This window comes from Lontra canadensis, unplaced genomic scaffold (genome assembly GCF_010015895.1).
Source record: "Lontra canadensis isolate GAN:19392208 unplaced genomic scaffold, GSC_riverotter_1.0 scaffold63, whole genome shotgun sequence".
NCBI classification, from domain to species: Eukaryota; Metazoa; Chordata; class Mammalia; order Carnivora; family Mustelidae; genus Lontra; species Lontra canadensis.
Window position 1 is genome coordinate 6,947,056 of NW_022631057.1, and position 21,972 is coordinate 6,969,027.

Here is a 21,972-nt window from a genome sequence, read left to right on the forward strand (position 1 = left end):
GTCTGGGTTTCTGCAAAGAGAATTCCGACATAACTGGTGTAATAGAAAGTGATCCCTTTCTTAGCAATCTATAGTATGCCCTGTAGGTAGCAAAAATGATGAAACCCTCACCGTCTATCAAAGGATTACTGTGTCCCTATGCATCCAAAATATTTTTTTGATGACAAACATTTAAAGAGGAAAGAATTTAAAAATGGCTTTTTTTGGTGGTGGAGGGGGTGGAAATCTTTGTGGGCTGTTGTAATGAAAACAGCCACACACCTAACACTAGATACCTGGAGATACAGAGAATGCTAATAATTTGCATCTTATTTATACCCTTACTCCATTTTTTTTTTTTTTTTTTAATTTCCCCACAGCGGTAAGGGCTGACCGAATGCGTGGGGGAAGGAATAAATTTGGGCCAATGTACAAGAGGGACAGGGCCCTAAAGCAACAGAAAAAAGCCCTCATCCGAGCCAATGGACTTAAGCTAGAAGCCATGTCTCAGGTGATCCAAGCAATGCCCTCTGAGCTCACCATCTCTTCTGCAATTCAGAACATCCATTCTGCCTCTAAAGGCCTACCTCTGAACCACGCTGCCTTGCCTCCTACAGACTATGACCGAAGTCCCTTTGTAACATCCCCCATTAGCATGACAATGCCACCTCACGGCAGCCTGCAAGGTTACCAAACATACAGTCACTTTCCCAGCCGGGCCATCAAGTCCGAGTACCCAGACCCCTACACCAGCTCACCAGAGTCGATCATGGGCTATTCCTACGTGGATAGTTACCAGACCAGCTCCCCGGCAAGCATCCCACATCTGATAGTGGAACTTCTGAAGTGCGAGCCAGATGAGCCTCAAGTCCAGGCCAAAATCATGGCCTATTTGCAACAAGAACAAGCTAACCGAAGCAAGCACGAAAAGCTGAGCACGTTTGGGCTTATGTGCAAAATGGCTGATCAGACCCTTTTCTCCATCGTTGAGTGGGCCAGGAGTAGTATCTTCTTCAGAGAACTTAAGGTATGTCATGAGCTATTACAGCTTAAAATCCTCCTTTCAAGAGAGACCTAACTCTGTTCCTGATGAATAGATATTCTTGGTGTTGAAAATAGGTTTTCCTTCCTTCTTCGTATGATTTACAGAGTAGAAGAATCTTAGGACCTTGACTTCAGGACTTTCGTCGCTTAACGTAATGGGGCTTTATTCTGTGTAGCTCTTAATTTGGGTGGGGGGTTGGCATTTCATGGAAAGTGTAGGACATTTGTTTTTGTTTTTGTTTTTCTGAATAACAGAATGTCTTTACTTACTTCCTTTAACTCAGTTGGTTTATGGCTAGAAAATTTAAGTCAGTGTGAACCAGCATCTTGTGAACTTCTTAAAAATACCAAATAATAAGGCTCTTATCTTACAATGGTGCTAGTTTAAAAGAAAAAATGCCAGCGTTTAGTTGTCTTTAGACCCTAAAGAATGAAAATGATACCACTGGCTACTAGTGTCAAACAGGTATTTACTACCTGTTTACCTTGACATTAGGTTGGTAAAGCCTTTGTTTTCAGAGCAGATTCCAATAGGATGTTTACTGTCATTGGATGGGGATTGGGCAAATGGTGAGTGCCAGTCCACTTGGCTCGGGTTTAGTTCTCATAATCAGTGTCTGTCGTTGATTTTAATGGATTGGTACATTGTAAACACGGTACATGTTTGTGTAAGGATCTCTGTTTAACTACATAATTATTTTATTTCCTGAGACTTAAGACTGAATTAATATGGGAGAGTGATATCGAAGTTCGGAATCCAAAAGTAGCTACCAAAGCACTTTTGGGAGTCATTGGTTTCATTCTCTGTTTTAAGAGCAAAGGTGAATCCTGGAATTTGATTTTCCAGTCTGTCTGTTGCAAAATCAGTTTCTTCCTTTTACTCTCATGGGGGGAGACATGGCTGCTGAAGGACTGTGGCTTCTGAACACCTAGGACTTTTGGAGGAGGTTGAAAACTCTTTGAGAGAAGGACAGTACCAAGCAGACTTTCACCGTAAAGGATGGCTGTTGAAAACTGTCTCTTTAGATGGAGCAGGGAATGTGAAAGCTGTGTGTGAATGGGAAATAGTGCTTTTCATAGCAGTCTTTACTGAGCACTGCGATTTCTACAGGGAAACAAACAAAAAAAAAATGACCTGAGCAGATCCAAAGAAGTTGACAGAACACCACCACCAGGCTGTAAGGACTGTTGATGTATCCAACTCTTGACTCTTTTGTCGTTTATCTCTCCATTTAAAGAGGCCAGAAAGTGGAGATAGATCCTAAGTGCAGAGGAGAAGCAGAATGCATTGAGTTAGCACATTCTGGCCAGGTATTTTCTGGGTATGTAACAACCACTCTGTGATAATCAAAGTGTTTTTCATGAAAAACAAAAACAAAGGAAACTTCCTGGTGTTCTTAAAGTCACAGCTTTGTTCTTCAGATGGCTGGTAAAGTATCTGAAATGAAAATGAAAATGATTATTTTTTTAAAGACTTTATTTATTTATTCGACACAGAGAGATCACAAGTAGGCAGAGGCAGGCAGAGAGAGAGGGGGGAAGCAGGCTCCCCGCCGAGCAGAGAGCCCAGCGGGGCTCAATCCCAGGACCCTGAGATCATGACCTGAGCCAAAGGCAGAGGTTCAACCCACTGAGCCACCCAGGCACCCCAAAAATGACAATTTTAGATGCAACATTAAGAAATGTAACAATGAGGAAAGCACGACTGACCTTTGCAGGCAGATGGACTCTCTTGGAGTTAGAGCTTTGTTTGCTGTGACTTAATAACTGTCTTCGTAGGCAGGATATTAATCTCTAGGCTTAGTTTCCCCGTCGGTTAAATTATCCCTGTGGTGTTTCTGTGCAGGGGTGGTAAGGAGGGCATAACAGTACTTTCACTGAAGAGGTTTTGCAAGGAAGAAATGAGACTACGTGGGGAAAATACCTAGGACAGGGAGTCTGGCATATATTTTATACTCAGTAAATTAGTGTTCTTTTAAAATTACGATTAACTGTGGGTTTATCACAAGTGTATGGAGGTGTTGCATAATACTATCTGATACTCAGCATAAAAGCAAGTAGTTCTGCTTTCTTCCTAGTTTGACATTGGGAAACAATATTACCACATATGTTACAGAATAGACAGTAGTGCAATTCTATAATAAACAGTCCTAACTACGACTAATTGAGGATATAAAATTTGCCAGACAGTAAGTTGGGTGTACGATGAATACGAAGTTGAGTGAGACGAAAAATACTTCCTCTCAAAGATTTTATAAGACCGTTTCATAGGGGCACCTGGGTGGCTCAGTGGGTTAAGCCTCTGCCTTCGGCTCAGGTTATGATGTCAGGGTCCTGAGATGGAGCCTCACATTGGGCTCTCTGCTTGGCAGGGAGCCTGCTTTCCCCTCTCTCTGCCTGCCTCTCTGCCTACTTGTGATCTCTCTGTGTAAATAAATAAATAAAATCTTAAAAAAAAGACAGTTTCATAAATACCTATTTAAAAAAGACAGCTGAAGTTGCATTTCACAAATCCACAGGGGAAGAAATCATGCATATCATTTACTTGTCAAAAAAGGAAACATTATGAAGGGAATATAGACAGCCACAGGTAGGATTTTAAGAGTGCTGAGAAAGCACTCTTCCTCTCCAGATTACTCTTTTCCTACCCCTGCCGCTAAATTCTACAAGATTCTTTTATAGGGTGTGCGGCTTCATATTTGCCTGAAACACAAATCCTTTGGGCATGGGGCATATTAAAGCATTATCAGTCATTTATACTATTGTTTAATGTATTTATCAGTCTTTCATAAGAAGATGCTTTGAAAAAAGGAAAAGGAAAAGTACAAACATTGGGGGTGTGGGCTTGCATTGAAGAGAGTAATTCAATGTAAGCATTTTTCAGAGAAGAAAAAGTGGAATTTAGAATAACTTGGGCAGTTTAAATACAGAGCTAGAAGGTGACTATTGACACTTGGAAGAATTCCTTTTCCTTTTGTTTATAAATTTGTCACAAAATAGAGCAGGATGTTGGAAGCCAACATTGAGACATGGGCATCACCATGTTATTTCTCCAGGACAGTGGCTTTCCAGTTTTTAAACTACGACCTGCAGAAAAATTTTATTTTACATTGGAACTTGGTGTACCAAAGCAGATATCCCTCTTGCTTGCTCTCTCTCACACACACGAAACAAACCAGAGTTTGACTGGACATTACATGACTTTCTCCATGCCATGCACTCTAATATTTTCTACTCTGTTCTGCTTTAATCTGATTTACTTCACGTTTTTAAAAATTTCTGGTCATCACCCACTGAATTGATTATAGGACCCACTGATGGGCGTAACCTGCAGTTCAAGAAACGTTGCTCTCAGGAAGGTTCTGTAAGCCATCCGTTGGGTCTTGCCTACCTGGCATTGTTAAGTGCAAGTCCTGAAAAGTCCTCTTGCCTCTGGCATGGCCTCCAGCACATCCCCGGAGCCTACAGCCCAGTCCTCACCCTATCTTCCTGCAAAAGTTGTAATTTTTAAATAGTCCTTTGGGAAGATCAATCCCCCCCCCCTTTAAACCTTTGTCTTTTTCTTGTTAAGTTCACAATAAATTACCCATCAAGTGATGATGGGGCAGATTGCTTATATCTCTGTGACCCCAAGATGAAAACTCACATATTTGTTCCTAGAGAGTAATAGGATAATAAGGCAGTTTTGCAAATGACCCCTTGCTCACTATCCCAGGACAAGTTACATCCTCTACCATGTATAAAAGGAGAGAATACAGATTTCATTTGTTTACTGTTTAAGGGAACAGAAGGGCCAGAGGGAATTCGGTGGGTTGTTTTGGTTTTCTACAGGGCCACAAGATGCAAAAAAGATATTCTTATTCCTGTTCAAAATACTGTAATGAGGAAGAGGAAATTAACAACTCCCAACCTCACAGTTCATGTAATATCTCATAAACGGCAAAAGAAAAAAAAGACCGTATACTCATAGAAACTGTGCAATTTCAGAGTTGGAAGAGGATTGGGGAAGAAGGGATGTGGGACTCCTAAATGAGCTGGTTGGTTTTTCTATACACCTGTAAGGGACAGTTCTAATTCCAATCCAAAATACTGGCATAAGAACGATGAAATTGATACTGTGAAACCAGTACCTTTCAAAACCGCACAGGTGCATCAAAAGATATTCCAGGCCTAGAAACCAGATTTTCCAGAGTTTAAAGACATGGTGGAGATCATTTGACCCACCTCTCGCTTTGACAGAAGAAGAAACCGAGGCAGGAGTGGACTTGAGACTTGCTCAGGATGATACAGCTAGCAGATGTCAGAATTGGGACTGGCAGACTCAGGTTCAGAAAAGCAGTACTTTGTACAGACCCCTCCCCACCCCCAAGACACACACACAAATAGGCAGTGTAACCTTTGACTCTGAAAACACAGGTCTTTGCCAGTGAAGCTAAAGCAAATCTCTAGGTTATCAGAAGTCCATCACTACCATCCAATTACCAAATCACTAATAATCAGTGAGACAGATTTTCTCTGAGCCCAGACGACCCCCGGGGAGTGAATGAGTCACTTTAGAAAGCTACAATAATTCTTCCAGGCCATTGGGATCTCATTCAGTAGAGTGGATCTACCAGCTAGCACTTTTGAGCTTTGAAAGCATGTCCAGAACCTTCTTTCATACTTACCCTCCACAGATAGTGGACTCTGCTGGGAAAATCTGGTTCAGCAACAACACATGGGCTGTGCTCAGCAGTTAAAATGGCTAAATACAGTTACATCTTGGGTTCTACTTGATGCCCGGCATGTTCAGCATGGGTTCCGTTTTATGTACATTTGTGAAAAGACAGAGAATACAAGACTGCAGTCAGGTGATAGATGAGCCACTGATTATAAAAGGATTAGAAGTGTTTTCTGAGGTAATGTCCTAAATCCGACACACCTTCTAATCTTCAAACCCAATCTGTCGTATGACTGCCGATACTCTTTGACTTTTTTCCTCTTGTTTTTTTGAAACTAAGAGCAAATTCAGGACTTCCTCCTGCTGCTGAAAGACCTGTCTTTGTGAGTCAAGAAGATTGTATGTTTTCTTTGTTATTTTTCTCTCATCTGGGTCTTAAATATCTCACAAACACAAGAGCAGTAAGAAACTAATTCCCACTTTGTTGAACAACTAATGAATCTGGAGGATCTATTTGATCTTCTAATGAGACCAGATGTCTTAAGAGGATTCTGGGAATGGATATATAAGAACTCGCCCTCGATGAATGATTCTGATACATGTAGGAATAAAAAAAAATCTAAATTAATCCTGACTGAAACACATAACTAGCATTTCTGTGGAAAATCGGTCTCAGAGACTCAGGGAGTTTGTGCCAAAGGAATTCAGCCATGCCGAAGCCAGTTTCTAAGCGTGGTTTCGACTAAAGCGTGGAGGCTGGGGTAGGATTAAACCTTCCTTTTTTTCTGGTTCATCATAGAAGCTTTCTTTTCTTTTCTTTCCTTTTTCTTTTTCTTTTCTTTTTTTTTTTTTTTTTAAAGATTTTATTTATTTGACAGAGATCACTGTAGGCAGAGGGGGTGGGGGAAGCAGACTCCCTGCTGAGCAGAGAGCCCAATGCGGGGCTCGATTCCAGGACCCTGAGATCATGACCTGAGCCAAAGGCAGAGGCCTTAACCCACTGAGCCACCCAGGCACCCTCATAGAAGCTTTCTGAGCAGAATTTTATTTTCTTGTTTTGAACATTCTAGATCCTTTTTCCCAAGCCTTTGTTCACCTCTTGTAACCAATACAGGTTTCTAGTCTGAGATTAAGTTGGATCTGCCCCATTTTCAAGCTATAGTCTTCAGGAAGCTTACTTAGTCCTTTTCTCTGTGTGTGTGTTGGCGAGGGGCGTGGGGGGGCAGTAGAGAAAGCACCTACAGAGTGTCTCCCCACATTCCCCTGCTGTCCAGTCCCAGCATCCCTCCACATGCTCCCGTGGCTTCCCAGAGTTAGAGCCAGCCGTGTCATGTACCCTGGATGCAGAGTGGTCACTCTGGAAGGAGATCGTATGCAGGACACAAACTTCAGCGTGATTTCCATTCCAGAAGAGAGAGTTTTTTTCTGAGGGTGAATTAAAACATTTATTACCAGTTCAGTTACTTCACAAGGTATCAGAATAAAGTAAATCGGTCCTACACAGGTTTGCAAGGAAATGAGAAATCCAGCCTTTCTTTCTTCCACCAGAGGTGGGTATAGAACTTTTCGTCTGACCTTAGGAACTGGGAGAGAATTGGCAAGTTTGACTTGATGGCCTCTCAGGTCTCCTCAGGTGTCAGGCATCTGCTTCCGAGATTTCTTCCAGGCAGACCTGGTCTGGTTGATGGTGTTGAGATTTCTGTTAGTCCAGCTTGCCTTGTTTATACGTGTGCAGCGTGTAGGCTGCGTGTGTGCCTCTTATCAGTGAAGGAACCCATTATCTTCACCTTCTTGTTTCACGCTCCAGTGGGTGTATCTACTCTTTTCAGTCAGTGCCAGTGACTGCTGTGGCTGGCTCTTTAGTTGGTCGCTGACGGTGTCCATCTGACTGCAGAAACATGCGTTGTTTACCGTCCCTATTTTTTTTTTTTTTAAAGATTTTATTTGTTTATTTGACAGAGATCACAAGTAGGCAGAGCAGCCAATGGGGGGGGTGGGGGGCAGGGGAGCGGGGAGAAGGGGAAGCAGGCTCCCTGCTGAGCAGAGAACTGGATGTGGGGCTCCATCCCAGGACCCTGAGACCATGACCTGAGCCGAAGGCAGAGGCTTAAACCACTGAGCAACCCAGGTGCCCCTACCTTCCCTATTTTTTACAGGGATGTCATGAAAGTACACCAGGCACCTTGAAACTCTGGACTACTTCTTTTTATTAAGGTATAATTTCTATCTCTAAACTCACTCTGTAGTGTACAGTCGAATATAGAACAATCTATCACTTGCTCAAATTCTCCTGTGCTCCTGCATGTTCCAAGCCTCTCCCTGCTTAGCTCCTGTCAGTCTTTGTTTTTGTCCTTGTAGATTGTGGTTCCTTTTTTTTTTTTTTTTTTTTTTTTTTGAAGTCAGCTCTACACTCAACATGGGGCTCGAACTTACGACCTTGAGATCAAGAGTCACATTCTCTATTGACTGAACCAGCCAGGTGCCCCAGTATGTAGTTACTTTTTAAAAGTATTAACTTCTCTTTATTCAGTGAGTATACATCTATATAAGCTGCACACTCAGTTTAGACTCTAACTTCCTGAAGCCTGGTTGCAGTGTGGTGGGGTACTGGTAGCTTCCGTGCAAACACAGCCTTCGTGGGAAGCCGGGATATTTGGTAGGACTGTTAGTAGTGACGATCATAGCTTCATACTGGCTTTGCTTGTTCACACACCGATAAGCTTCCTGTTCCTACTCATCTATTCGTTATCTCCTAGAATTACGGGAGAGAGCATGAGAATAGCCAACCACACCCACGAAATCCATGTTTAACTGGCTTGGCCATCATCTCAGGTGTTTGAATATGAGCAATGAGAATAGGAAGAAAATGGACGCTTTCCTTGCTGTGCTCAAGGTCAGATGGTGAAGGGAGAAGTCCCTTGGGCGCTCACTATTTGCCTGTTGTAGTACTGGGGGCTTTCAGGCCATTTTCTGGTTTGATCAGGATAGCCCTGTGGAGTGAGCATAGTATAAAGGTCTCCCTTAGGTGAGAGAGCTTGAGTAAAGGCTTGGAATATTGCTATCACACAGTATGTTTTTTATGGAGGGTATGTCCATCCGATCTTTGTCATGCTTGGGGGCGCAGTGGCCCACAGAAACACTGAGTTACTTGATTAGTAAAAGTTTGCCGCCATTTTATTTTTCTTTTCTTTTATTTTGGGGGGAGGAGATGGGGGGAGAGGGAGAAAGAGAATCTTTTTTTTTTTTTTTTAAAGATTTTATTTATTTAGTTGACAGAGATCACAAGCAGGCAGAGAGGCAGGCAGAGAGAGAGGAGGAAGAAGGCTCCCTGCTGAGCAGAGAGCCCGATGCGGGGCTCGATCCCAGGACCCTGAGATCGTGACCTGAGCCGAAGGCAGCGGCTTAACCCACTGAGCCACCCAGGCGCCCCCGAGAAAGAGAATCTTAAGCAGGTTCCATGCCCATTCTGGAGCCCAGTATGGGGCTCGATCTCACAACCCAGAGATCGTGACCTAAGCCGAAATCAAGAGTCAGATGCTTCACCAGCTTAGCCCTCCTGAGGCACCCCGCCGCCTTCTTTTTTAATCAAACAGTCCCTTCAGTCAGTTAATCTGTTAGTACCAGCAAAATTCATGAGGATACTTGAATCAGTTTGTTTTCCAAGAAGCAGGGATGAAAAGGGAGGGGGGCAAAGATATGGGAAGAACCTGAGGGAGGTAATTTACATCCAAATCTTGGGGTAACATTAACAGGTGAGAGTTTAAGGAAGACTCAAGGTCACAGAAAGCACTTCCATTTTCCTTGACTACAGAGTGTGGACAATGGAGGATAATAATAGTTGACATTTATTGAGCTTTACAAAGAGTCAGACAGTTGTTAAGTGCTTTATATGTGTTCGCTTATTTAACACTCACCTGATCCCTGTGAGGTAGACATGATTATCCCCTATATGCAGATGAGGGTGCCAAGACCTAGAGACCTGCCCCAGGCCGCATAGTTCATGATAGTAATGCTATCATTGAAACAGAAAACGTAGGGGCGCCTGGGTGGCTCAGTCGGTTAAATGTCTGACTCTTGATTTCAGCTCAGGTGATGATCTCAGGGTTGCGGGACCGAGCCCCCCATTGGGCTTCATGCTCAGCACTGAGTCTGCTTGGGATTCTCTCTCCCTCTGCCCCCCACTTGCATGCTCTCTCTTTCTCTTAAAAAAAAAAAGTTCATGGAAGTCTTTGGTAAACTGTAAAGTTTTTGATTGTTGCTGATTTCATTGTGCCCGTATCTGTATACTACGTTACAACAGGTCTTAAAGGACCTCTGTTACCCTCACACTGCATGGAGCAATTTACTTGAAATTGGCCCAAGGGTATGTGTAATCCCTACTCCTGACAAGGGGCTTGAACTCAACAACCCCAAGATCAAGTTCATGCTCTGCCAAGGAGGCCATCCAGGCCCTCCCCTCTCCTCCCTTCCTTCTTTCCCTTCCCTCCCCTCCCCTCCCCTTCCCTACCCCCCCAGTTTTTTTTTTTTTTAAGAGGAGGACATCATAGGAATGAAAGTACTGAACAGTTTCATACCATAGTATCAGAAGGGGGTCAGGGTTGCCACTGGCTGCAGAGGCCTCCCCCTGAGTCTTCATTTGTGACCCCTGACTGTAACTGGAGGGCGTGTAGAATGAGGTGGACAGGCAGGTAGCAGTGTGGTGCTCCCAATGGGGGAATACCTGGGTAGGCCTTCTCCACCGCGCCCCCGCCCCTCCCGTGTCCAGCAGGAGCTCCGAATGCATACGTCCTAGAAGCAGGTTCATTCATCTGCCTGCTCAGAAGCAGCTGCGTGCCTGCTCTCAGGGGGTCCCCAGGGTCCCTGCTCACTGCATCACCTGCACTTGCCCAGCAGGGTGCACAGATCGCTCACGGGTCTCATGGTAAGTCTGTTAGTGTTCCTCATTGTTGGGGAGCTGGAGCTCCCCCAGCCCCTGAGCCTGCTGGGTCCCTCTCTGTATGCGGCATCCACTGTCAGGCAAAGTCAGGTAATGGGTAAAAAAAACTCTGAAAACATGACTCATGTGTGACGCCCCTTAACACACTTTTGAAGGACTTTGCCCTCTGAACCTAGGAGGTAAAATAGGTCTTTTTATTTTCCAAGGTAAGTGAAGAATGACTTCGCTCTGACTTATTCTTCCACGGCTTGGAAGTAGATCATACAAATCTTGGAGGGCTCAACATCCATTTGCAGAATGGCTGCATAGAAATGGGGCATTTAAGCTATTCTTCACTTTAAAGACATTAATCTCTAACCCAAGAACACCACCCACACTCAGGAACGACGACGTGCAGTGCCTCAGCTAATCCAGCCGCTGGGTCTTTCCTGAATGACTGGCACCAAAAACCTAATTCCGTCTGCACTTCTGTGTCATCCAGGCACCAGGCTGAGCTCAGGCTGCTGGTGGTGTGGGAGGTCCTGGCCGGCCTCTCTGCAGACTCTCTGACCTTCTGTGTCCATGCTTTGTTCTCCATTCCCCGCCGCTTCCACCTCTCCTTTTCTTTCTGTCCAGACTCCCTTCCTCTTTTCCTTTTTAAAGATTTTACTCATTTATTTGAGAGAGAGAGAGAACGAGAGAGAGAGAGAGCACAAAATGGGGAGGGTCAGAGAGAGAGGGAGAAGCAGGCTTTCCAGTGAGCTGGGAGCTTCAGTTGGGACTTGATCCCAGGAATTCCAGGATCATGATTGGGTGACCTCTCTCTTACTCAACTTACTTTTCTTCCTTCTCTTCTTATGCCTCTGGCTGCTCAAACGTGCCTGTAGGCATCACAGTAATGCCCCCCCGCATCCATAGGGGATATGTTTCGAGACTCCCAGTGGGTGCCTATAACTCCAGATAGAACTGAACCCTAAACATAACTATTTTTTCCTGCCTACACATACCTATGATAAAATACAATTTGTAAATTAGGCACAGTAAGAGATTGACAACAACTAACAGTAAAAGAACAATTCTAACAAGATACTATAATAAGTTTTGTGACTGTGGCCTCTAATTGTGATCTCTTACTGTATTGTACCCACCATTCTTACTGTGATGTGAGAAGATAAAAGAGGCCTAGGTGATGAGATGAAGTGAGGGGAATGGCGTAGGCATCGTGATGTGGTCGACACTGGGGAGGGCGAAACCGTGGTTGAGAGGGAACTACTGTATGTGGTACAGCATCGTGGCTCAGAGACCACATGGTTACTAACCCCCTGTCCTGGGTTGTATCTCTCTTTTCCCTTCAAGTGAAATGTGGAGCAAGGAGGACAGTCCGAATTCCTGAGGTCCAAGGATGGATAGAGAAAGCAAGAGAAGTGGTTGGATAGATGGGTTCTAGGAATGGGGTGTAATCAGGGATAGCGGGTGGAACTTCTGTCCGGTCCTTCCACGGTACAAGGTGACTGCCATACAGTAGTGTCTTCTGCTGGGGGTAGCAGGTCCGCTTTCTCGATCCGAAGAGAATATCGTGGCTGCAGGCTCAGCACAGGGACTGTGCACGAATCCCCTATAATTCTCATACAGAGACACCTAGAAAATTCTACTTGTTGTCAAGTAGTAGTGAGGGTTTCTGTGCCTGGCAAGGTTGTTTTAGTTAGCCAAATCTCCACCCGGTCCCACAGGTGGTTCCCAGTGTTTTCCTCACTTCTAACTTCCTCCTTGGAAATCAGCTTCAGATGCCATGCTCTTGACCTGCCATGACCGCAAGCCTGAGAATTTTTCATATCTGGTGTGCTCCGAAGGAATAGCCAGGGACTGTGCAATCTAAGTCTGCAGGACGATGGGGCTCTGCTGTTGTTGGTGTCTCTCAGAAGACTAAAGGAAAACCACACGATCTTGAATTTTTTAGAAATGTCACTAGGCTTACACAACATTCAGGATTAACTTTACAACCGGACTTGATCCAGCTTTAATTCTGTAAGAATGCTTTTTCTTTACATGACAGAAGAGTTGGCCAATAGGTCCAAAGTCTGTCCTTTATTGTGCAATAAGGGCATTGCAGAGGCAGAATGTAACCTCACACCGGTGCCTTTAATGGCACTAGCCTCTGTCTTTCATTTTGGGAGCGTGGACGTAACTGGCCTTTCATCAATGGTTCATAGTGTTGGTTTTTAAAGTCTACAGTAAGACCACCTCCTGTGAATTGACTATCACATTTCTAAATAACCCTGTTTACAGAATATTTTACTTGGTAGAGCAGTATAATTATTTCATTTAAATTAAAAACATATTTTTATGGGAGGGAGATGCAGTAAAAACACAGGATACCTGCCGAATTAATGCACTCAAAACTGAGAGGGAGACAGACTCTTCAGTCGGAAAGGCAACACATACACATCTTGTCTATGAAGCAACATTAAATAATATATTTTTGGTAAGATGGCAGTCCTTATAGTGATTTAAATGATTTTTAATTCGCGTTACTGATTTTATACAGACACACCCACATTCATTTGCTAGAAAATAATTACATGTACCCAAGTGGTTCTCCTTAGAAGATCTTGTGTGTATGTATCCCAGAGTTTTGAGGGCATATCCTGTTTTCAGACATGTTCTCTGAAATGTTGGCTCATTCAGAGGCCCATTGCTTTGCTTTGACCGCTGTATCCTACCTACTCTGAAATCACTACAACTGCTGCTTTACCGCAATACATCCGATCATCACAGTTGTGCTTTTTTGATCTAAAGTTACGATGAATAAGAGGCTTTGCTTATTGGCTAATTAAAAAAAAAAAAAACACTAAATACTACATTTCCCCTTGTAAAATAATGATACAGACTTAGTGTTTGTGCAGAAGTGTTGGCAATAGAATTCTTCAAAAGTTTTCCTTTGGGTGATGAAAAGCTGTTAGATTATTTTCACCAGCTAATCAAATGTAATTGGGTAGCTTGAAGTGCCTTAGCTTTTCCTTGTACAGTTATCAAAGTGGGAAATGTAACTCCGGGAGCTGATGAAAGGCATCTCTCGTGGTATTCTTTCAATTATAGATCTTAGAGAGTGAATGAAAGAACAGGTCTGCTGCTAAAAACTCCGAAGCCTGAAATGCCCCTTAATGTTAACTACTGTATTAGCTAGTTAACACGTTATTATATATTTTAATTGATTCTTGCTCCGGTTTTGGAGGAAAAATTCTAGATCTGTTTGGCAAGTAAATTAAAGTGCGGGGCTGGGGTGGGGGTGTGTTTGGGCACAATAATGTTGTTTACGTTGGGTTCAAATCTTGTCAGATATTTACAGCGAAAACAATAGCTCTGGTTCACTTTCGTGGGGAATAACTTGCTTTAAAAGCATTCATATTTTGCACTCATGCCTTGGGATTCATGGTGATGAGTGTTTTTGAAGGCGTCTTATGTGAGCATTGAGAACTACTTCTACGGTTTTGTCAGTGAAATGTTGGAATCTTGGAAATATAACTTCAGTGCAGTCATATATTTGGATGGGTGCAAGTGAGGTGGTAGCTTTTTGAAAAGCACCAAAACACACTATGCATTTTCACCAGGATGTAGCATTTCTCTTTAGTGTTGAATCACACGCTCAAGCTGCCCCTCAAACACTTCTGGCATGAATAATTTGTTGTGATTTAGGATTAGGTCAGATTCTTTTTTTTTTTTTTTTTAAAGATTTTTATTTATTTATTTGATGGACAGAGATCACCAAGTAGGCAGAGAGGCAGGCAGAGAGAGAGAGGAGGGAAGCAGGCTCCCCGCTGAGCAGAGAGCCCGATGCGGGGCTCGATCCCAGGACCCTGAGCTGAAGGCAAAGGCTTTAACCCACTGAGCCACCCAGGCGCCCCCAGATTCGGTTTTTATACATTCGTTCATTCACTGTTCGCTGGCTCATTCATTCGACATTCAGTGAGCCTCAACTGTGTGTCCATCTCTGTGCTGAATTGCTAGAGATAAGAATGAAAGATGTCTTCACGTGTTACACATCAAGCCCTCCAGGGCACTTTTCTCAATTAAAGTAGAACTCACTGGCATTAATGCAGCTCTAAAATACAGGGGCAGGGCGCCTGGGTGGCTCAGTGGGTTAAGCCACTGCCTTCGGCTCAGGTCATGATCTCAGGGTCCTGGGATCAAGTCCTGCATCGGGCTCTCTGCTCAGCGGGGAGCCTGCTTCCCTTCCTACCTCTCTGCCTACTTGTGATCTCTCTCTGTCAAATAAATAAATAAAATCTTTAAAAAAAATAAAAAATAAAATAAAATACAGGGGCAAACCCTACCCTGGAAATCTTACGCAAGTACTTGTGATGGGCATGCAAAGGATCCTGACTGTGCTCACATTGATATTTAAGATTCTTTCTGAACTGAAAAATACAAGTTAATGCTCACAGACGACAGGACCCTTGAGAAACATGGCCTTAGTCCAGTAATGACACATGGAGTGAGCTTTGCCCAGAATGTAGTGCAAGCTCTTTGGAGGACCTAAACCCAGCATAGACCGTAGTGACTGATGGACCTATGTGTACTGTGTTATTTCATGATTTCTATTTTGGTATAGATTTTCCGTTGTTTGCCAGCATTTAGCCGGTACTGCATTTCATTATTGTCTTTTTAGGTGCTTAGATTTTGTCACTGTTGTTGCAAAGAAGGCATATGGTTGGTACCTTTCACATACTTACGTTCGTTTGTCTTTCAAGTAGGGCCTTCCTTTTGCCTCTAGGTAAATTTCAGTTACTGGTGACATGTATGTATTTGAGGTCTTGGTCCTTGTTTTGTATTTAGTTTAAATAAACATGATATTTTAATATTTCTGCAATATAACATACTTTTTTTTTGATGATTTTTAAATGACAGTTTAACCTCAGACTGATCTATTGCTGTTCATGTCGTATTCATTGATTTAATGGCATCAAATCAGCCTTCTAATTTATATTTGTATTGAAGGGGAGCTGTCTAGCCCAATGTACCTAAAGTGATCACACATGAGCTTTTAAAATTACTTGTTCTAGGCCCTAGGTCCAACCTGATGAATTATTCCTTCCTTCAACATATGTTCATTAAATGCCCAGTATGTGCCCAGTCCTATTCTAGGCCAGGGGATACTATAGTGAGCCAGATCGACAAGGGCACTGCTTTTATTAGTGTTCACACTCTCATGGAAGCAGATGATAAACAAGCCAATAAAAATAATGCAAACTGATAGCATAAAAGAGTAAGTAGGATATGGGGAGGGAGGGAGCTGTTAATATCAGAGAAGTGATATGAAGATACTCGAGGTAAAATCTCGATATCAGTATAGAAGTAGGCTTGCTAAATCTGCAGATACAGGAAGAGCAAGTGCAACAGCCCTGAGGTAGAAATTAGCTTGACGTTTTCAGGAAATAATGAGGAAAGCCAGTGAGCATAGAGATTCGTGATTGAGGGAGGAAAGTGGGTCTTGATGAGTAGAAAAATTTCACATGGTCCAGCTCATGTAGGGCTTAGGTTTTATTCTGTTTGGAACAGGAGGAGGATCTTAAACAATGGAGTGACTCCATCAATCCTCATTATAAAAGTGTTGCTCAGGCTACAGGGAGGAAACGGGTTGAAAGAAAGTAGGAGAGCCAACAAGCGAGGAGAGATATCATGGTGGCTTAGATGAGGGCATGACAGTGGAGATAGGGAGAAGTGGATAGATTCAGGATACATATTGAAATAAAGCTGACAGAATGTGCCAGAAAGGGCTTTGAGAGAAAAGGATGAGACAAGAAGACACAGGTTTTTGGCTTAAGCCATTGAGATCCATTTATGAAGAAGGGGGACTAGAATCTCTAGAAGCAAGGACTGCAGATTTTCCAGAAAGCTCCCTGGACACATAGTTTCAGGTGCCAGAGTTGGTCCTTTGATGTCCTCTTTGGGAATGACTGGTTTATTGTGATCCCTCTTCTTATTCCAGAAAACACAGCTAAACTAACCTATGCATATAAGAATTCAAGCGCTTCTGAAAGGGAGGGATTTTCTGCCATCCCCAGCAGTCCATTTCAGAGTTTAACAGAAGTCAAGACATTGGTTTGTATGCAACTTAAACCCTTTCTTCTGGGTATATGTTACTCCCTCTGGGTCTGTCAATACAGCTGAAGCAGGAGGTCACTCTCCACTTGATCTTAACATCTTAACTTTTTATTTAATTACTTGCTGAGTAGCTGGCTCATGAAAACCTAAAAATATTCTATCATTAAGAGATCCAAACTTGTTTCAGTAATTCAGACAGACGTGTCTTGTTCTGTTGGTTTTGTTTTAAAGAGAGTGAGTGAGCTTGTGGGAGTGGTGGGGAGGGGAGGGCAGAAGGAGAGAGAATCTTAAGCAGGCTCCATGCTTAGTGCGGAGCCTGATGTAGGGCTCGTTCTCAACAACCCTGAGATCATCACCTGAGCCAAAACCAAGAGTCGGACACCTAACCGACTGATCCACGTAGGGGGTCCCAAGACAGAAGAGTCTTGTTAAACCTAGGGTCACCTGGGTGGTTCCATCAGTTAAACGTCTGCCTTCTACTCAGGTCATGGTCCCAGGGTCCTGGGATCCAGCCCCACATTGGGCTCCCTGCTCCTCGCAGAGTCTGCTTCTCTCTCTTCTTCTGCCCCTCCTCCTGCTCTTGCTCTTGCTGGCTCACTTTCTTGCTGTCTCTCAAATAAATAAAATCTTAAAAAAAAAAAAAAATGATTCCTATGCTCTCGAAATTCAAATTTGCAAATTCAGTCTGAATGGCATGCAAGGAAATTAATGGATGAGACCATGTGTCTCATGTCTCATCCATGTGTTAGCCCCACATGATTTTTTTGTTTTAAGATGGGCTCTGACCTGAAGGAAGAGGGGAACTTTGGACCACTTGTTTTAAAAGTTATAGAATGCTTCCTTTAAAAGTATTTTTCATACTTCAGTATGGATTCTGTAGAAGAATTTGACCCAGAGGTTGAGTCAGTGTCTGGACAGAAGGCTCAGTTTGTTTTCCTCCATACTCCTTTTTTTTTTTTTTTCCATATTCCTTTTTAATGAGGATAAAATTCTTTCTAAGCGTTAGCTCCAATCCTTTAGTTATCTTTGTTCTTCTTTTAAGTTTTTTCAACTTTCTTTCTGTAGTAATACAAAATATCCAAGCTACAGTCTTTCCAGTGCTTCTCATTGGGCAGAGCAGTGGGCGGTGTTGGATTCTAAAACAAAACCAGGGACTCGTCTGTGAAATTATAGATGAGCATGAGTATGTCATACCAGAATTAGTAATCCTGTTCGTAGTAGTGAGTGTTTTATCTATTAGAATTCTTCTGTTTCCTGATATTCCAAAAGGTCCTTGTTTCCCAATACATAGCACCTACCTTACTTATTTTACTTCTAGGCATTGAAAAAAAGTGGTTATTATTTTGTTGATATCTTTGCAGTTGCAAAAACTTCTTACCAGGTCACTTACCAACCCGAGTCAGTGGTCACTTGGAGCAAAGATACGTCCCAGCTTTGTGGATCCTGGAGCTGACAGTTTAGGAAGGTCTTGATGAAAGAGAATGTATAAATATCTTTTGCACATATTGATAAAAACAGACCTTGTGTGTACAGTTGCTTGGATCCGTAGAGAGTCTAGAAAGTGCCGGTACTTGGGAAGGTTTCGGAAGCTTAAGCTCTTCAGTTGCAGGTAGAAGACTTCTGATTTGCCAACATATACATATACATGTACTTCTGCTGTACAGTATGTGTATGTCAACTCACCACAATATACGCTTTAAATATTTTATAATTCAGTGTAAGTTACACCTCAATAAAGCAATAAATAAGTGGTAGCTGGAACCAAAGGAATATATGTTAATTAAATGAATGGACAGCAGGATTCCTTTGTGGACTTCTGGTTTGAAAAGCAATGAGAGCAAGAAGGCAGTCTGATAACTTCTATGCCCCAAGACAGATCTTTGAGCGTCTTATGGTTTTTATTTCTAAATAGTCCACAAATCAAGAATATCCTTGCAATAAAGTGATTAATTGGGAGATTTCATAGACGGTTTCTGCATAACAACATTTAATAGAAAGTTTGTTCTAAAAATGGATGTATAAAGCAGTCTGAATTAGGGCTGATTTACGTTTCTGGCTTTGGCTCTGAGACTGCACCACACCTGATTATGTATGAACATGAGCAGAAATGACGTTAGCAGAGAGTCCGTCTTCGTGTGTTGGCCATCAAGCAAGTGGGAGAATTCTCAAAGAATTTGTAGGGAATAATCGAAAGATGTTGGTGTACTTTGTAAGAGAGTGAAAATAAACTTACCTTTTGAGATAAGATCAAAACTGCCAGCTTTTCCTAGAGAGATACCCTATCTTTCCTAGATAGACACCCTTTTATGCGGTGGACTTTTTGAGTCCTTTTCTTTGGTTAGGAATTACTTACCCAGATGGCTAACTGGTGAGAATTTATAGAGATCAGTCACCTCATAGGTAGAACAACTTTGATTAAGTTTCTTTGATTTCTAAATTAAATATACCATACAGATCACTTTCAGAGAGAGGAACTCATATCCACAAAATATTATTTCAACTGCCTCTGAAGTTTTGGTGTTTCTACAGCTTTGAGCCCTATCCTCCTTCACTTGATGAGGGAGAAAAAAATCTTAACATACCAATAATTACCTTAGACCTGAAAGCACTTTGCTGCACAGATGTAATGTTTTACAAAGGTTTCTGAAGGAAGGAGTATTCATTTAGCTTTAACTTTACCAAAACAAAACATTAGGTAAAAACACAGTGAAAGGGCACTTAAACCAACAGTGGTGACCAAACTCTATTGTTCTATTACATTTGAGTGTAGGGCACATCCACTTGTTAAATTATCCCATATTGACAATTGGTGAGTAAACATCTACATAATTGCCCCCACTTTCCCTGACCCTCTTAGTTGGATCAGTTTTATAGCAGAAGAGTAAAAAAATATTTTTATTCAGTGAGAGCTTTTGAGATTGAATGCTATAATTAAATGCTGATTGTTTTTCTAAATAGACTATTTCAGTTTAAAAAAACCCTAATTATCTCCATTCTAGTAGGTTTTTAAGGTTGTGATGAAAAGCGGAGCTGATAATTCAGTGAGACCACAAGAGCCTGTACCACCTGTGTTACTCAGCATCTCACTGCGCTGAGGGAGAGCCAGTTATAATGTTCAACAGATTTCTTGTTTCTGAAGATCTTAAAAGTTGATCAGTTTAGAAATAGAGGTACACAAGCCCTCTTCAGTTTGAATTTGTGATTAAAACAGTCTGTGCTCTATAATCAAAGAGTCTGTGGATAGAGGATGCTGGTTGAGGGTGACAATATTCTTTTTGTTGTCCTAGATGGGGGAAAGATTTGATCCAAGTCTCTTAGAACTGTCTTTTTTTTTTTTTTAAGATTTTATTTATTTATTCGACAGAGAGATAACGAGAGAGGGAACACAAGCAGGGGGAGGGGCAGCGGGAGAAGCAGGCTTCCCTCTGAGCAGGGAGCCCGATGTGGGGTTGGATCCCAGGACCCCAAGATCATGACCTGAGCCGAAGGCAGACACTCAACATCTGAGCCACCCAGGCGCACCTAGAACTGTCTTGATAAAGAAGTACTTACAGAGGGATAGGCTGTCACTCACTAATCAAAAATCAAGGAGTAGGAGTAGCAGAAGTAAATCTGGCAAAATTAATCCATCCACTTTTGGATGCTTCTTATACCAGAAAACCCATTGGCTTCAAAGCAGATTCCTAGGTGGGACTACTTCTAGAGACCCTGTATTCCAGAAAGAAATTTGGGGATGAGGGAAATGGAAGGATGCATTTTTTCAGTATTATATTTTCTAACCACATTATGTAGTAATCAGATACCTTTTAAAATTACAGTCTGTTGATTAATAAGTCAGTGACGGGTTACCTATACTAGCAATTTTGCTTAATAGCAGGACAAAATTGGAGTGATTTAAGAATGTGTGATCTAGGACATACGTGAAAATCTTCTCATCAAAACACTGAAAGGTCAAAGAACAAGTTTTCAAAGTTTTCATATAAAATCTTGGAGAAAAAATGTTTTATCCCCCCTCCACCCTGCCCCCCGAAATCTGTTTTTAGTTAATCCGGAAATGGGAGTAAAATATTTTATTGAGTCTAAATATAGGCTTTATTATATTAAAAGAAAATATATTAAAAGAAAAGCTATTTACAGGTAATTTGTTACTAAATAAAATCTTGGAGGAACACTTTAAATTACCAAAAAGGTAAGGTAACAATAAACACAGGAAATATAAATGAATAAAGTGTTCACAGAGTCATGCTGCTTTCTGGGCTATAAATAACCCCCCAACTCTGCCACTATTATTAGCATGTATGAACAAAAGAAGATGCCTGAAATAGAAAGGGGAAGAGCATCTCGGTGAGCCTTGTATTCCACAGGGTAGGAAATGTTTCTAGCAAGCTCATGAATTTAGGGGGTTAATTGATTTTTAAAAAGGACATTTCCATGCTGTCTCTTTGCCAAGGAAATTCTTTAACTGGCATGTTTGTAAAATTGGCAGGCTGATGTTTCCTCTGGGTGACACAAGGTGTGATGAAGAATTTTATCTTTGCTTCCTTGCTAAAATCAGCACTGATTGCTCGCTTTTTTGTGGACTTATTTGGTTATTATCAGATTACCTCTGTGGACGATCGGTCAGTGCAGTTGACGTTGGAAGGTGGGCAGGCGGAGTACCTAGTGGGCAGTCCTGGTGGCTTTGGTCAGAACATTTATATATAACTTTGAACCACAGTTTCCTGATTGACTAATGTGGCAAACATATTGATCTCCAATAATCCAGGCATCGTGCTAAGCAGTAGGGATACAAGGTAAATAAAAATATCTTGTCCCTGCTCACAAGCCACCTGTGGCTGAAGGGACAGACTTGTGAACACATAATCAGAATTTATAAAGAATGTATCGTAGAGTTGATAGGTGTGAGAACACAGGGCAGAGGACCTCTGTCTATGTAAGGGGCACTGGGGAAACATTTCTATTTTATTTTACTTTATATAACAAATGAACTCACATGCATGAATAAGATCTAATTTCTGATGGTCTGGTTATTAATTTGTTTCTTTTTGACTATTAAATTATGAGTACAATTATTTGAGAGCCAATTAGAAAACTGTAGTTGAGAGGGAGAGAAACAAAATTTCAAGTACTTTTTCTTTTGTTTTTAATCGGTATAGGCCAGAATTAAATGAAGATTTATTTTTTCAAATTTGAATATATTTTCCCATAAGTAGTAATGATACTGTTTTTTAAACAGTCCTGTTTTTGGTGGTTTGCAGGATATATAATTACA

General features: G+C 42.0%; 1 protein-coding gene across 3 annotated transcripts in view; it reads left to right on the forward strand.

Annotated features, from left to right (window-relative positions):
• The window catches only part of NR5A2 (nuclear receptor subfamily 5 group A member 2), a 134,207-nt gene that overhangs the window by 19,931 nt on the left and 92,304 nt on the right, over positions 1-21,972 (forward strand). For all 3 annotated transcript variants that reach the window (XM_032878207.1, XM_032878208.1, XM_032878209.1), the window contains one exon: positions 360-1,006. In XM_032878207.1, the coding sequence (XP_032734098.1) occupies positions 360-1,006 (647 nt within the window). The remainder of the gene's footprint in view (positions 1-359; positions 1,007-21,972) is intronic.